General features: G+C 41.6%; 1 protein-coding gene and 1 long non-coding RNA gene across 2 annotated transcripts; both read right to left on the reverse strand.

Moving 5' to 3' along the window:
- Nucleotides 1-4158: 4158 nt before the first annotated feature.
- LOC122014166 (transcription termination factor MTERF15, mitochondrial-like) lies at nt 4159-5280 on the reverse strand. Its single transcript, XM_042570345.1, has one exon. It carries the CDS (start codon nt 5278-5280, stop codon nt 4159-4161), a length of 1122 nt encoding a protein of 373 aa, XP_042426279.1.
- Nucleotides 5281-12648: 7368 nt separating this feature from the next.
- LOC122017801 lies at nt 12649-15561 on the reverse strand. Its single transcript, XR_006121457.1, has 2 exons — nt 12875-15561; nt 12649-12779 (listed from the first exon to the last, which is right to left on the reverse strand). It is a non-coding gene; the product is annotated as an uncharacterized LOC122017801 (long non-coding RNA).
- Between the last annotated feature and the right edge of the window lie 571 nt (nt 15562-16132).

A 16132-nucleotide genomic window follows, 5' to 3' on the forward strand; every position in this document is an offset into this window, starting at 1 on the left:
CTCAGAAAATACACAGGCTCTTCTCCGTTCGCCCTCACTAGTGCCGAGCCAACTGCTTGTTCAGTTGAAGATAAATAAATACAAAGTGGCTCACCCGTAGTTGGCTTGGCTAGCACAGGCAGAGAGTTCAGGTATGCCTTCAGATCTTCAAACGCCCGATCACATTCTTCGTCCCAGTGAAACTTAGTGGCTTTGCGCAAGATTTTGAAAAATGGGAGACTCCGATCGGCGGTCTTTGAGATGAATCTGGACAATGCTGTTATCCGACAGGTCAAGCGCTGCACTTCCCTCAGATTTCTCGGGTGCGGCATATCTTGTAATGCTTTCACTTTGCTGGGATTTGCTTCGATGCCCCGCTCAGTCACTATATATCCCAAGAAACGCCCGCCTTTTGCTCCGAACAAGAACTTCTGAGGGTTTAGCTTGACTCCATATTTCCGTAGCGTTCGGAAAGTTTCCTCCATGTATTCGAAGAGATCGGCCGCTCGGACGGACTTGATGAGAATGTCGTCCACGTATACTTCCAGATTTCGCCCGATCTGCTCCTTGAACACTTTGTTCATCAAACGCTGATATGTGGCTCCCGCGTTCTTCAATCCGAACGGCATCACATTATAGCAATAGGTGCCGTCGGCTGTAACGAAACTGACTTTTTCTTGATTTTCTCGGGCGAGCGACACTTGATAATAGTTTTGGTAAGCGTCGAGCATACATATCAACTCGCAGCCAGCTGTGGAGTCCACCAGTTGATCGATCCGAGGCAGAGGATAAAAGTCTTTCGGGCAAGCTTTGTTGAGATCCCGAAAATCTATGCATACTCTCCACTTGTTGCCTGGCTTGGAGATTAATACTACGTTCGCCAGCCAACTTGGGAACTGAACTTCGCGTATATGGCCGGCCTCCAGAAGCTTCTCAACCTCCGCCCGGATGACGACATTCTGTTCAGCGCTGAAATCCCTTTTTCTTTGCTTCACCTGCCGAGCGTCCGGTCGGACATGTAGCTCGTGCTGTGCTATACCCGGTGAAATTCTGGGCAGCTCATGCGTTGACCAGACGAAGACATCACGGTTTCTCTGGAGGCATTTGATCACTTCCTCTTTCTGGTTGGTCTCCAGATCGGCCGCAATGAACGTTGTGGCCTCCGATCGGGTCGGGTGAATCTGCACTTTCTCTTTTTCTTCATAAACCAAGGAGGAAGGTTTTTCAGTTATAGCGTTCACCTCGATTCGTGGCGCCTTCCGAGCGGCATTGGCTTCAGCTCGGACCATCTCGACGTAGCATCGCCGAGCTGCCAGTTGATCTCCTCGTACTTCTCCCACCTTGTCTTCTACTGGGAACTTGATTTTCTGGTGGAAGGTGGAGACGGCCGCTCGGAACTCACTTAGAGTCGGTCGTCCCAATATGACATTGTACGCCGACGGAGAGTCAACGATGACGAAGTTTGCCGTCCGCGTCCTTCTGAGTGGCGCCTCTCCCAGCGATATGGCCAGCCGGATCTGTTCGACCGGCTGAACTTCATTGCCCGTAAACCCGTAAAGGAGGGTTATCATGGGCAGCAGCTCGGCTCGGTCAATTTGTAGTTGATCGAAGGCCTTTTTGAACATGATGTTGACCGAGCTTCCCGTGTCAATAAAAACGCGATGTATTGTGTAATTGGCTATTACCGCTTTGATGAGAAGAGCGTCTTCGTGGGGGACTTCAACTCCTTCCAAGTCCCTGGGCCCAAAACTGATTTCGGGTCCACTTGCTCGTTCCTGGCTGCAACCGACCGCATGGATCTGGAGCTGCCGGACGCTCGCCTTCCTTGCTCGGTTAGAGTCACCCCCGGTCGGCCCACCAGCAATAATGTTGATCTCGCCTCGGGAAGTATTACTTCTATTTTCTTCTTCCCGAGCGGACGATCGGGGTCGTTCCCTAGACATCCGGAGATTCTCCCGCCTAGGAGAGCGATGTCGCTCGGGAGTCTGTTGTTGTCGCCTGTCAACTATCGCCCGATCGGCTTCACGAGGCCTCTGTCGCCTGTCGGCTGATGGCGATCGATGATCGCCACTCTTGGGGACGGGGTGGGCGATGAGAGGAAGACTCCGGCAATCCCTGGTGTTATGTGTGTCCGTCCGGTGGAAGGAGCAGAACATTGGGGTTCATTTCTTCTTTGGCTTGGGCCGAGCGGCAGCTACCTCTTGCACGTGGGACCTTGCATGGGGGGAGCGGATTGCTTCGGCTCTCGGTCCTCTGGGTGGCTGATGAGCAACGTGCGACTTCCGTTCAGTAGGAGGAGCCCGCTCGGTTGGAGTTTCTTTTTTCCGGGCCGCTTGGGCTTCCTCCACGTTGATGTATTCGTTGGCCCGGTGTAGCATGTGGTCGTAGTCCCGGGGCGGTTTCCGAATGAGTGATCGGAAGAAATTCCCATCCACGAGGCCTTGTGTGAAGGCATTCATCATGGTCTCCGAGGTGGCCGTTGGAATATCCATGGTCACTCTGTTGAACCGCTGGATGTAGGCTCGGAGCGATTCGCGGGCTTCCTGTTTGATGGCAAACAGACTAACACTGATTTTTTGATAGCGTCGACTGCTTGCGAAATGGTGGAGGAAGGCCGTTCGGAAGTCTTTGAAACTCGAGATAGATCCATCCGGCAATCTCCGAAACCACCGTTGGGCTGATCCCGAAAGGGTGGTAAGAAAAACTCGACATTTCACTCCATCTGTGTACTGATGAAGAGTGGTCGTGTTGTCGAACTTACCCAAATGATCCTCCGGATCGGTGGTTCCGTTGTACTCACCGATCGCTGGAGGCACATAATGCTTGGGCAGGGGGTCCTGTAGAATAGCCTATGAAAATTGACGGTTGATCCGCTCGGGAGAGGCGTCCGTTCGGGGGGCTTTCCCTTTTTTATCTCGTCTTGGCATTTCATCCAAAGAAGATCCCCGATCCCGATTAGTCGCTGCGGCTTCAGGAGTGCGGAATAGGGCCCGATGGAATGCAACTGTGGCCTGCGGTGCTTCCTCTCGACCGCCTGATGCTGATGTTGCTTGCTGCTCCGCCCCGCTCGGCTTGTGACTTTTGTCTCTGTTCCATAAGCTTGGCAGCTCTTGTCTCGATCAAAGCGTCGAGCTCCTCTATGGAGAGCATCACTGAATGCTGTCGTCCAGCCTCGTCCATTGTTTCCGATCGGATGCAGGAGCGTTCCCACAAACGGCGCCAAATTGATCCTGTCCGAAAGCTGAATCAACGGACGCCCGGACCTTCGGTGAACCTGCACAGAAGTCGGGCCAGGAAGGGGTTCCCGACGACGACCCTCCGACGCTCAAGTCAGGCAAAGCTCAACAAGAAAGTGGCTCCAAGAATCGTAGAATGCATACCTCCGGCGAAGGGTGAGGGCCTTTATATAGGGCTGTGGAGGAGCGAGTGCACACATACCGAGGTGTACACGTGTCCTTCCCCATACCGTAGTATGGGCTTGTTAGAGGAGCTTACCTGACACCATACTGCTACAGTTTGAGCACGTCTCTGATGGGACAGCGGATCCTTCTGTCGTAAGATTTGGAGTATGGCCAGATTATAGAGCATGCCCGTTGTCAGATGTCCTTTTCTACTTACTCCCTGCCGAGCGTCCGGCCGGCCAGCACACGCCTTGCGTCCGGCCGGTCACATAGCGTGATCTACTTGGGAGATTTCCGGTAAGGTGCTCTGTGGAGACCGTTAGCAGTATGTCACCTTATGTCTTCGGCCGAACGTGTCATCCGCTCGGCCTTACAATCCTATTCAATGAGCGTCGGAACCCTGCCTCTTGCCGGGGCGCCTTTTGTCATCTGTTAGTCACCGGTCGGCCGGCCGGACGGTCGGCCCATCCTTCTCCGGTCGGCCCATCCTTCTTCTATCGACCACCTGATCCTTTGACTTTCTCGTGGTGTTGACTCCCCAGAACGGGGGTCCCTTGTTCTTACCGCCGGATCACTGCTAATGCAAATCAATTTGCAAAATGGAACTCGGAAAACCTAGCATTCTCATGTCTACAATAACAGTTATAAATAATAGAGCATGAAAACTACAATAAAGATTAGCTCAATATCATTGCTTCTACATCATAAAATAACATGCTCAAATAAATCCTTACATTCATTTGCAGTTTGGATTATTCACCTTTAACTCAGCTACAGCTCACAAGACTTCAAGAAGTTCGGGGAGTTTATCTTTGTAAGGGAGAACAAAGCTCTGCAAGAATTTTGGACCAGGCAATGAGAAAAAACTATGTAGCTTGATTTTTGAAGTCCATAACCCTTCAGATTTCAATATCTTCATCAATTGAAATCGAGGTATTAACCTCTTTTCCAAACTAAATGCTAAAACGATTGGGTGGTTAGCAATCTCAGAAGGTTTAATTTCAACATCCTTGATAAAAAATTCCATCTTCCTCTGCAATAGCTCTGTGGAATGCCATAAAAAGGTTGGACGTTTCTTGAATGCAGCAATGAAATCCGAGTTCGACCAACCAAAGCTGTGCAAGAGCTTGACTTGGACCTCAAATTTTTCCCTGCTGACCCCGTGCAGCACATCAAGGATCCAAAGGAACATTTTAGATTCACGGGAAATTCCAAACCCCTCAGCTCTATCTACCAAAGCCCGGAGGGATTCAGGATTCTGCACTATGAAGCCGGGGTGCATTTTAAGGACAAGGGAAACCCTGTCTTCAGGAATACCACATTCATCCCGTAAGAAGATCAAGTTAGGGCGTACCACATTCTCAATGCTGGTGCTCATAAACCTATTACTGCTCCGGAGATTCCTGAGGAGGATCTCCCTCGATCCAAATAAACTTTCCCAAACCTTCAATCTGGGGAGAAGCGTCTTCTGGACGCTGAGGGAAAGAATGATGGGGTGCAGCATAACGACATTGACGGCGTCGGACTCAGAGAACCCCAAGTCGCGCAAAAAATTGAACTTATGAGCGAGGTTCGTCTGCACATCGCAGCCGAGCAATGTTGGTTTCCAAGTTATTAGCTTTCTGAGATTAGCGTCATCAAGGCCCTGGGATCTGAGAAATCGAAGAACGGCGTCAGCCTTCTCGGCGGACCGAATACGGGGGAGCGACTTGGAGACCTTGGAAGCATCGTCGGCGGAGAAGCCGCATGTATTCACGAGGAACTCGACAAGGAAGTGGGGATCGGTAGAAGCGGTGGCGACTGAGGAGGAGGCGGAAGCGCCGGTGGAAAAGAAGAGACGGCGGAGTTGGATCGATGGAAGGAGCGCATGGCGGCGGACTAGGGAGTGAAGGTGAAGCATCGCGACGGCCGACCACGTAAGCTCGCCACGAATGTAACGCAGAGACCAAATCGCAAACCCTAATTGAAAAAAGGCTTTTCACTTCAGTTTTCACTTTTCACTTTTCAGGGCTATTTTCACATTTTCCTCGCTATATTGTTCTTATTTTCTTAAAGCTACCCACAAATTTCACTTTTGCCTTACCTCCATAGAAAAAAGAATAGCAAAAAATTAAACCTGCTACTTTAAATATTTAAGGTTCCATTTGTTTTGCATAAAGTGTCATACTGATATAAAATAGTTTTCAAGAATATTAAGTTTTATAAAATGTACCTTATTTTTCACACTGCGTACCTCGTTTCCACATATTGTGTAGGTATTTTGGGATTATCCAAATACCGTAAGTTCATTTCTCATTTTATCTTTTCCAAAAATCGTTGGTACTTCTCACGTGCATCTAAAGCAAAGACCCCTTCGAACAACGCTTGTGTGTTCTTAGAAAAAGCGACATTTGTCTGAACCAAAGCGACTATCGGCAAATGATGCAGCTTATTTTTCAACGAACGGAGATCATGAAGTTGAAAGTGACGAAACCTAATTCGAGACAGTGTCTTTGTCAGTCCTTTGTTATTTTATTAGAGCAGTATTCAAGCGAGGCATTGGTCGCCGAGTGTAAGCAACTGTAACGTCGAGTTAAAAAATTTCAAGTATTGGTTAAATTCTATCAACCAACATTCTAGATAATCTGTAAACCGCGTAGGCAACGTTTACGTCTCTAATTGTCCTTACCAATATTGTAGTTGGGGACATCTTCGTTATATTCATCTAATTTTTTTTTTGTTATTATAGGAAAATCAATTATGTGATTTAGTAAAAGTTGATTATCTTGAATTGTTAATGCTATGCATTTAGACTCGTCTTTGTTATTAAAAGTTTAATTTATAATATCCTGAATTAATCAATAAATAGTAGAATTATGAGCTTAAAGTTACTTGTTTATAAAATGTTAAATTTTAAAATGTGTTACTATAAATTTACAAACATGTGATGATTCATTGGCTTCCTTCATTTGACTAGTGTGCTATGAAATATTCAGATATTTAATAGATGTTATTGTTATTTACGGTTGCATCAATGTAGGGATTAATTTTCTAATGAAGTGTGCTCACGTAATATGGAATTGATTGATTCACAAAAATAAGACCGACTCAATGATGTACACCAAACATAAATACCAATAATAACAAACATCATCTTCCACTTCTGTTAGTATTGTGGTAAGTATTAGAGAGAACACAAATAGTATATACAATTTGAAAAAAAAAAAAAACTATTGGTATTGAGGATGTTGTAAGGCAGAGTTATTTGAAATAAATGTTTGAAGATACATGAACCCAACTAGAATATTACGATATTAGAATACTAGTAAAAATTAAAAGGGATGTCTCCATTGATAAATTTATAGTGAATGATTCATCAATGATATTGAATGAGTATAGAGACCTTGAAGATACATTTCAATTAGTTGAAGATGACTATATAATGAATTCAATACTTGTTACGTCACAAAAGTAAGAATCATACATGAGTGATGGATTTTTTAATTCATAAAGTAATGTAAAATTTAAACTTTTATTTATTTTAAATAGTAGTGGAATGATTTTTTTTTTACATTTCATACTATAATTTGTATTCATTTAAAGTAGTGATGTAATGTACTTTTCTTTAACTTCATATTCTTCACTCCACTCAATGACATGGTAATAGTAATTTAAAAAACCTATCAATTTTTGTGTAGGTATTCCCAATCTAAAAATATTTTAAATATCTCCATCACATGAAATCGAGGAATCAATCTATTTTCCAAACTTAATCTTAAAGGCAACAGTGGTAAGCAATGTCTAGAGGTGCAATCCCAACATCCTTGATTAAAAAAATTCCATCTTCCTGTGCAATGCCTTTGTGGAACTCCATAAAAAAGTTGGATGTTTCTTGACTGCTCTAATGAAATCAGAGTTCGACCAACCAAAAGTGTTCATGAGCTTAATTTGGGCCTCAAAATTTCCTCTGCTGACCCGTGCAACACAAAAAGGATCCAGAGGAACAACTCGGATCCTCTGAGAATTCCTATCCCGTCAGCTCTATCTACTAGGCATCGGAGGGCATCAGGGTTTTGCACGATGAAACTGGGGCAATACCACATTCATCCCACAAGAAGTTCATGTTGGGGTGCACTACATTCTCAATGTTGTTGCTAAAAAACCATCCACTCCTCCGGAGATTCTTGAGGAGGATCTCCCTCAATCCAAATAAATTTCCCCAAGTCTTCAATTTGAGGAGAAGCGTGTTCTAGCTCTTGAAGCCAATAACCATATAGGGTGCATCTGAACGACATTGATGATGTCCGATTCAGATAATCCCATTTCTTGCAAAATTTTAAACTTTGGAGCGAGGTCCGTCTCCACATCCCAACCGAGCAATCCTGGTTTCCAAGCTAGTATCCTTCTCAGATTAGTCCAAGAACAGAGTCGGGATTCTCGATGGACTGAATATGAGGGAGCAACTTGAAGACCTTGGAAGCATCATCGGTGGAGAAGCCACATGTATCCACAATCACAAGGTACTCGATCAATAAGTGGAGATCAAGAGAAGCGGTGACGCCTGAGGAGGAGACGGATGTGCTGGTGGAGAAGAAGACACGGTGGAGTTGGGACGAAGGAGGGAGGGATTAGCGGCGAACCAAGGATTGAAACATCGCGTCAGCACATCGAGTAATGATGCATCGTGTTACTTGACGCGTTGGATCATAGAGCCAACCGGATCTAATATTTCATAAGAAATGATTGACTATTTTTGAATACATATTTGTCTATATTATTTTCTTAATGATATATAATTTACCTTTCATTAAAAAAAAAAATAAAGATCCTGTAAAACCCACATCAATCACCTCTTCCAGGCTAACTTCACTTACGACCCCTAGCTTTATGTTTCATGTAGATCAGGTAAATGTAATGTGTTTTGGTTCTATTGATTTAGCTAATTGACACTGACTAATCCCAACAAATAGTTGACCTTCCTTGTATTCGACTTTGGATAAATTCAAAACTTGTGCATGTGATTAGCAAATTCAACGTGTAAGAAAGAGCTTACACAATTTATGATTTCATATTGCCATAAAAAACAACATAACACAATAACATACATAAATAGATTATCAAGCATTATAAATCCAATCAAACAACTTATAAATGAGCACCTAAAATTAAAGAATTTAAGCAATAAGATAGTAAAAGAAGATAGAAAATTGATACCTCGTTGCAAAAAGGATGAACACTGCAGTTTGCAACAGCAGAAGAGGATAAATCTGTGAAGAGATGGATCTATCTGGGACACCTGAGCCTACTCGATATTTATAATAAACCGTTTGATCTGAGTAAGCAGTTGAATAGATTGAGTGGCCAGCCTAGATTGCTTTTAAAACACCAACTCAAGGGGGCTACTAAGTCTGAGATGTAGTCACCAAACAAAGCTACCTTGGCGATTGCCCCGGCTACTTTGAGAACAACCATATAATATAGTAGTATAAGATCTTTATGATCACTTTACAATTCAAATTACTATACAAGAAGAAATCTCAAATAAATAGTGCTTTGAATATATGTAAGAATTTGTAATTGACAGCATTCAGAAATAGACTTGTAATTTGTGTTAAAATTTAGCTTGTTAACATTACTAAAATTTCCATGATCGAGTGAATTATTTGCATCTGCAATCATATTGATTGAGATCATGATTTTGCACTTACAAATATCTGTTTCTGGTTGAGATCACTAGATTGTTATCTATGGGTTTGTAGTTTGATTATACCCTTACTACAATCATGTAAACCTTTTTGTGGATTGGTTCAACATTCTTGTGAAATGTGTTAGTTTCTTAAGAAAGCTATCCCCTTCCATGATATTTGAGATGTTAAATAACTATGTTGTTTCTGATCTACCCATAGAATATTCGCATCATGATTTTTTTGAGGAACGTAAATTGTTTATATATCAATGGAGGGTTTACATATTAGATGCCTGCAAAACAAAAAACATGTGTCTGAATCTTAAGAAACATCCTCTCAATGTTAGATACATCTCCCTCAACCGGATCATATAAGAGACACCTAGGTGTCGTGCTCTAATCAACCGGCAATCCCCACGGTATCATTGGGCGAAGACCTCCAACATTCTTTTGAAGGTGCACATTTCATGTCGTAGGTGGAGCCATGTCTTCATCTTGTCCCAAAGGGCGTTGCTGATTAGACACGTGAAAAAAGAATGATCCAATTCATCCGCAAGCTTACATATCGAATAGATTTTGCACGGTACATATGAGAGCTGATCTTTGGTGCGTAGGCGTTCATTTGCAAGGAGCCAAAGAGCAAACTGATGCTTTGCCATAATGTAAGGCTTCCACACAACCTCCACCCAAGTTTTGGGCTCATTTCTTGGCCAATATTAGCATTATGATTAGCATTATGGTGAGTGGATGATTAGAACTTAGATCTTTCATTCTCATTGGTAGATTATCCATCCTAAGAAATCAAATCATGTCCTAAACCCTAAATCACAAGGTCAGCTATAAGCTAACTCCGTGATTTAACTCTCTTCTATAAGTACCCCATGGGAGTTATGATGTGATTAACAAAGTCAAGTTAGGTCATGTTATAGTTTAATCCTTGTGTTTAAGTGCGCAGGAGCTTAGGAGCATAGGAAGTTGAGCAAAAGACGTAGCTAGTGAGAAGGACGACACAGGAGAGAGTCGACGGGCTAGGTGCGTTCGAGGGACGAGACGCTACAGAAGAGTACGCTAGCGGACGAGAAGGAAACGTGCGGCGGTTCCGAGGGACGAGAAGCCTGAACGGAAGGTTGCTCGAGAAGGTCAAAAAATGGATTCGAGTGAGCCCTATTTTAGATGGCCAAAATCACTCAAGCGAGCGGAGCCAGAGCCCAGACCGAAAAGTCAATAGGGAAGTTGACTTTGGTCCGGGTGTCTCGCCCAGCAGGGGCCGGATCAACATCGTCCGGGTGCCGAGAAACCTTCCAGGCGCTTGGACCAAAAAGTTTATCAAAACTCAACATGTCGCAATCCGTTGCGATCTAGATAAAATTTTATCCACGTCCAAGTGCTTGAAACCCTTCCAGGTGTCCCGATCAGGGCTATAAATACAGTCCTGATCCCAATAGTTAAAAACCATCACTTGTAATTAATTTCTTTGTTTGTTCTACTACTGTGTGAGCTGTCAACGCTGTAAGAGGCTTCTCTGCCTGAAGAAGACATTTAGTGAGTTGTTTCAACGTCTTGGATTAGCAATCTTCTAATTGCAAACCAAGTAAATTCTTCTGTGCCTCTACTATCTTCTTAATTAGTTTGTTAATTCTTTTTATACAAATGTTTATTTTAATCAAGCTGTAAAGTTCGAGAAAGATTTTGTTTGTTTTAATTTGTGTAGGATAATTCACCCCCCCCTTTGCCGGCTGCAAGGGACCAACACCTTCACATAACATGGGGACAAACTAGCACAATCACCTTTTGCTATAATTTAAGTTGGATTGTCGAACAATTTTTAATGGACACTTTAGTTGTTAAGCAAGATTTGCTTTAAATATCCTTCCATTTTTAGGCAAAAATCAAAAGCATGTCCTAAATTGAGAGAGACATCAAGTGGGTATCCCATTTTTTTTTTTTGAAAAAAAAATAAATGACTGCCTCATCAATAATTTTATCCTGAAGATACCCCTTAATCCAACATTGTTGTAGCAGTTATGGGTACAATGTGTAAAAGCTACTGAATAGATACTACGTGTAGAAGTTTCCCTATAGTGGCTACAATGTGTAAAAGCTACCCAATAACTACTACAACGTGTTTATAGAGAGTTTAAGATTAAGCGTTTGGGGTTTACACCCGTGTAGAAGTTACCTAGTAGCTGCAACGTGTTTAGGATATGTTTAGGGTCTTGGATTATAGCTTCTACATAATAACTTTTACAACTTTTTTAAAGTGATTTTGATTAATTTAAAGTGATTTTAATATAATTTAAATAATTTTGACCAATTTGATAAATAATATTTTGATATAATAATCAAAGACCCTAAATCATAAATCTTAAATTCATTCTAACACATTGTAGCAGTTATTGGATAACTTCTACACGTAATAGCTATTGATAGTTTCTACATGGTTTAAATCCTAAACTCTAAACTCCAAACTCATCTTAAACATATTGTAACATCTACTGAATAGCTAGCTTCTACATATTGTAGTAGTTATCAGTAGCTATTACAACAGGGCTAAGTCAAGGGATATTTTCAAAAAAAAAAAAATCATTGAAGGGACACCCTTTTATTTTTTTTAAATAAAAGGGATGCCTTTTTTTATGATTTGTAACATTTGGGATGTCCTTTTAATTTTTAGCCAAACTTCTTCTGGTAACAAACTCTCCATGAGTGAACACTTTTAGATGCCAAGCATTATGGAATTTGGCAGTCAAATTAGCATTCTTAAGGGGGGAAAAAAATCAAATGACCGCCCCATCAATGATTTTATCCTCAAGATATCCCTTCTTCCAACATTGTTGTAGCAGCTATGGATAACATCCACAACGTCTAGAAGCTACTGAATAGCTACTACAACATGTAAAAGTTACTTTATAGCTGCTACAACGTGTTTAAAGTGAGCTTATAATTTAAAATTTAGAATTTACATCGTATCAAAACTACCAAGTAGTTGCTACAACACATTTAGGATAAATTTAAGGTTTAGGATTATAGTAGCTACATAATAATTTCTACAACTATTTTAAAGTGGAGTTGATTAATTTAAAGTTATTTGCTAAAATTTAAATAATTTGGTCAAATTGATAAATAATATTTTAATAGAATAATAAAATGCTAAACTCATCCTAAACACATTATAGCAATTACTAGATAACTTCTACATTTTGTAATAACTACTAGGTAGTTTCTACCTGATATTAATCCTAAACTTTAAACCCCAAACTCATCTTAAATATATTCCTAAACTCATCTTAAATATATTGAAGTGACTACTGGATAACTTCTACATATTGTAACAGCTACTGAGTAGGTTTTACTTGTCATAATAGTTACTGGATAGTTTCTACATAGTATAGTATCTATCGGTAGCTGAAATTACAGAACTAAGTCAAGGGGTATTTTTGAAAAAAAATCATTGAAGAGATCCCCTTTTAATTTTTTGAAAAAAAGACACTTGTGGGGTGCTCTTTAATTTTTGCCTAAATTTCTTCTTGCAACAAATTCTGCATGCGTGAACATTTTAGATGCAAAGCATTATGGAATTTGGCAAGTCAAATTAGCTTTCTTAAGAAAAGAAAAAAAAAAATGGCAAGCCAACATTGTGTCACCATAGTGCCCAGTTCCCAGGTGCCATCCATTTATAAGACCTGACCAAGAATCCCTTTGTGTCAGTGGCCGTCTTCACTGGAGCATGAAAACTACAATAAAGATTAGCTCAATATCATTGCTTCTACGTCATAAAATAACATACTCAAATAAATCCTTGCATTCATTTGCAGTTTGGATTATTCACCTTTAACTCAGCTACAACTCACAAGGCTTCAAGAAGTTTAGGGTGTTTATCTTTGTAAGGGAGAACAAAGCTCTGTAAAAAAATTTGGACCAGTGATGTGAAAAATCTATGTAGCTTGATTTTTGAAGTCCATAACCCTTCAGATTTCAATATCTTCATCAATTGAAATCGAGGAATCAACCTCTTTTCCAAACTAAATGCTAAAACGATTGGGTGGTTAGCAATCTCAGAAGGTTTAATTTCAACATTCTTGATAAAAAATTCCATCTTCCTCTGCAATGCCTCTGTGGAATGCCATAAAAAGGCTGGACGTTTCTTTATTGCAGCTGTGAAATCTGAGTTCGACCAATCAAACCAAAGCTGTGCATCAGCACAGCTTGACCTGGGCCTCAAATTTATCCTTGCTGGTCGCGTGCAGCACATCAAGGACCCAGAGGAACATCTTAGATTTCCGGGGAATTCCAAGCTCGCCAGTTCTATCTGCCAGAGCCCGGAGGGCATCTAGGTTATGCACGATGAAGCTGGGGCGCCTTTTAAGGACAAGAGAAACTCGATGTTCAGGAATACCACATTCATCCCGTAAGAAGTTCAAGTCAGGGTATACCACATTCTCAATGTTTGTGTTCATAAACCTGTTATACCTCTGGAGATTCTTGAGGAGGATCTCTCTGGATCCAAAAAGACTTTCCCAAACCTTCAATCAGGGGAGAAGTGTGTTGCGGATGTTGTAGGAAACAAAGATAAGGTGCAGCATAACGACATGGACAGCATCGGACTCAGAGAACCCCATGTCGTGCAAAAATTTAAACCTTGGAGCGAGGTTCATCTCCACATCACAGCCGAGCAATCCTGGTTTCCAAGCTATTATCCTTCTCAGATTAGCTCCATCAAAGACCTGAGATCTAAAAAAAATCCAAGAATGGCGTTGGACTTCTCGGTGGGCTGAAAACGGATGAGCGACTTCTCGGTAGCCCAGCATACATCTGACTTTGCTTGAAAACAGTGGGGAAAATCGCCTTCATAATTCTAATAGACAAATATCTTCTTATTAGGAATTCAACAAATCCTTTTTAACTCAATCAAGTTGCAAAATGGAACTCAGAAAGACTAACATTCTCATGTTTACAGTAGCAATGGCATGTATGATATAGAATATGAAAATTAATAATGGTTTCTCTATAATCTTGGCAGATGGGTATTGTTTTCAGGCTTAAATCCAATTCTACTTGTCAAAGGGGACAAAAATCGACTTTGATGATTCTTAAAGACAAATATCTTCTACTTGGAAGGAGTTCAATTGATAAGGTCCTACAAGAAATCCATTTCAACTCAATCAGATTGCAAAATGGAACTCAGAATACCTAGCATCCTCATGCCTACAATAACAGTTACATTCATAGTATAGAATATGAAAACTGCAAGTAAACCATATAAAACTACGACAAGATTGGTTCAATATCATTGCTTATGCCGTCTTAAAATCAAACCTATGTAAATCTTGCATTCATTAGCAGTTTGGATAATTCCCTTTGAACTCAGCTACAACTCACAAGACTTCATGCAGTTTGGGTAATTTATCTTCGCAAGGGAGCACATACTGCTTCAAAATTTGGACCGGATGAAGAGAAAAATTCATGTAGCTTGTTTGTTAACTTCCCTAACCCTTCAGATTTCAATATCTCCATCACACTAAATTGAGGAATTAATCTCTCTTCCAAACTTAATATTAAAGGCATCGGGCAGTAAGCAATGTCTGACGGTAAAATTTCAATATCATTAATTAAAAATTCCATCTTTCTCTGCAATAACTATGGAAAGGCTTAAAAAAGTGTGGACATTTCTTGAGCGCAGTAAGGAAATCTAAATTCGACCAGCCAAAATTGTTCATGAGCTTGACTAGGGCCTAAAAATTTTCCCTGCTCAGCACAAAAAGGATCCAGAGGAACATTCAAGATCCTCAAGGAACTCTAAGCCCGTCAGTTCTATCTACCAGAGTCGGGAGGACATCTGGGTTCATCACGATGAAGCTCGGATGTCTTTTAATGGCAAGAGAAATCCTCTTTTCAGGATTACCACATTCATACTCGATGTTGTTGCTCATAAACCTGTTAAAACCTGTTACACCTTCGGAAATTCTTGAGGAAGATCTCCTTGGATCCAAAAAGACTTTGCCAAACCTTCAATCTGGGGAGAAGCGTTTTCTGGGCATTGAGAGAAAGAATGATGGGGTGAAGCATAACACTATTGATGGCGTCAGACTCAGAGAACCCCATGTCGCGCAAAAAATTGAACTTCGGAGCGAGGTTCATCGCCATATCATAGCCGAGCAATCTTGGTCTCCAAGTTATTAGCTTTCTGAGATTAGCGCCATCAAGCCCTGAGATATGAAGAATCCAAGAACGGCATCAGCCCTCTCGGTGGACTGAGAGAGGGGGAGCGACTTCGAGACCTGGGAAGCATCGGTGGCGGAGAACCGCGCATGTATCCACGAGGTACTCGACCAAGAAGTGTGGATCGGAGAAGGGGCGTGGCTTGAGGACGAGATGGAAGTGCCGGTGGAGAAGAAGATGCGACGGAGTTGGGTCGAAGGAGGGAGGGCATAGCGGCGGAACAAGGAGTGAAACATCGCGCCAGCGAGACAAACGACGACGTACCGTACGAACGACCCAATAGATCCGGTAAAACCCTACCTCGATTAGAGTTCGGATCCTCTATCCCAAATATCCCGTGTCCTCGTATCTCCGTGTCCCCTCGTCGATCGGACGGGTCAGATCATATCTCAAGAATACAACCATCTCAAGGATGCCACGACTATCTGATCGGCGATGGGACACGGGATGTTTGGGACAGATGATTCAAACTACTTCGATCACATCTTCCGGGCTAACTTACGACCCCTTTATGTTTCGAGTTGATAGGTTACACACACACAGATATATCTATATATATATAGAGAGAGAGATATATGTGGAACATGGGCACTTGAATTGAATCTATGCGCCCGAGTTGAATCTAAGCACCTAGATTCAATCTAAGCACCCGGAATTCAATCAGAATATTTTTTTTATTCTTTATTTATTTTTAGGGTATATTATATGTATTTAGGGTTCAAAATTTTAGGATTTAGGAGCTAGATTATAATAGTTTTAAGTCAATAAGATTTTTTCTCTAGGGTCAAAACTAAAAATTTTAGATACTCACGGGATATATTATATATATTTAGAGTTTAAGATTTAAGGATTTAAGGTTGAGTTTAAT

Source organism: Zingiber officinale, chromosome 8B (assembly GCF_018446385.1).
Source record: "Zingiber officinale cultivar Zhangliang chromosome 8B, Zo_v1.1, whole genome shotgun sequence".
In the NCBI taxonomy this organism is placed as follows: Eukaryota; Viridiplantae; Streptophyta; class Magnoliopsida; order Zingiberales; family Zingiberaceae; genus Zingiber; species Zingiber officinale.

Excerpts from the sequence above, each read along its gene's own strand:
- LOC122014166 (XM_042570345.1), bottom strand. The coding sequence starts at position 5,280 with ATGCTTCACCTTCACTCCCTAGTCCGCCGCCATGCGCTCCTTCCATCG.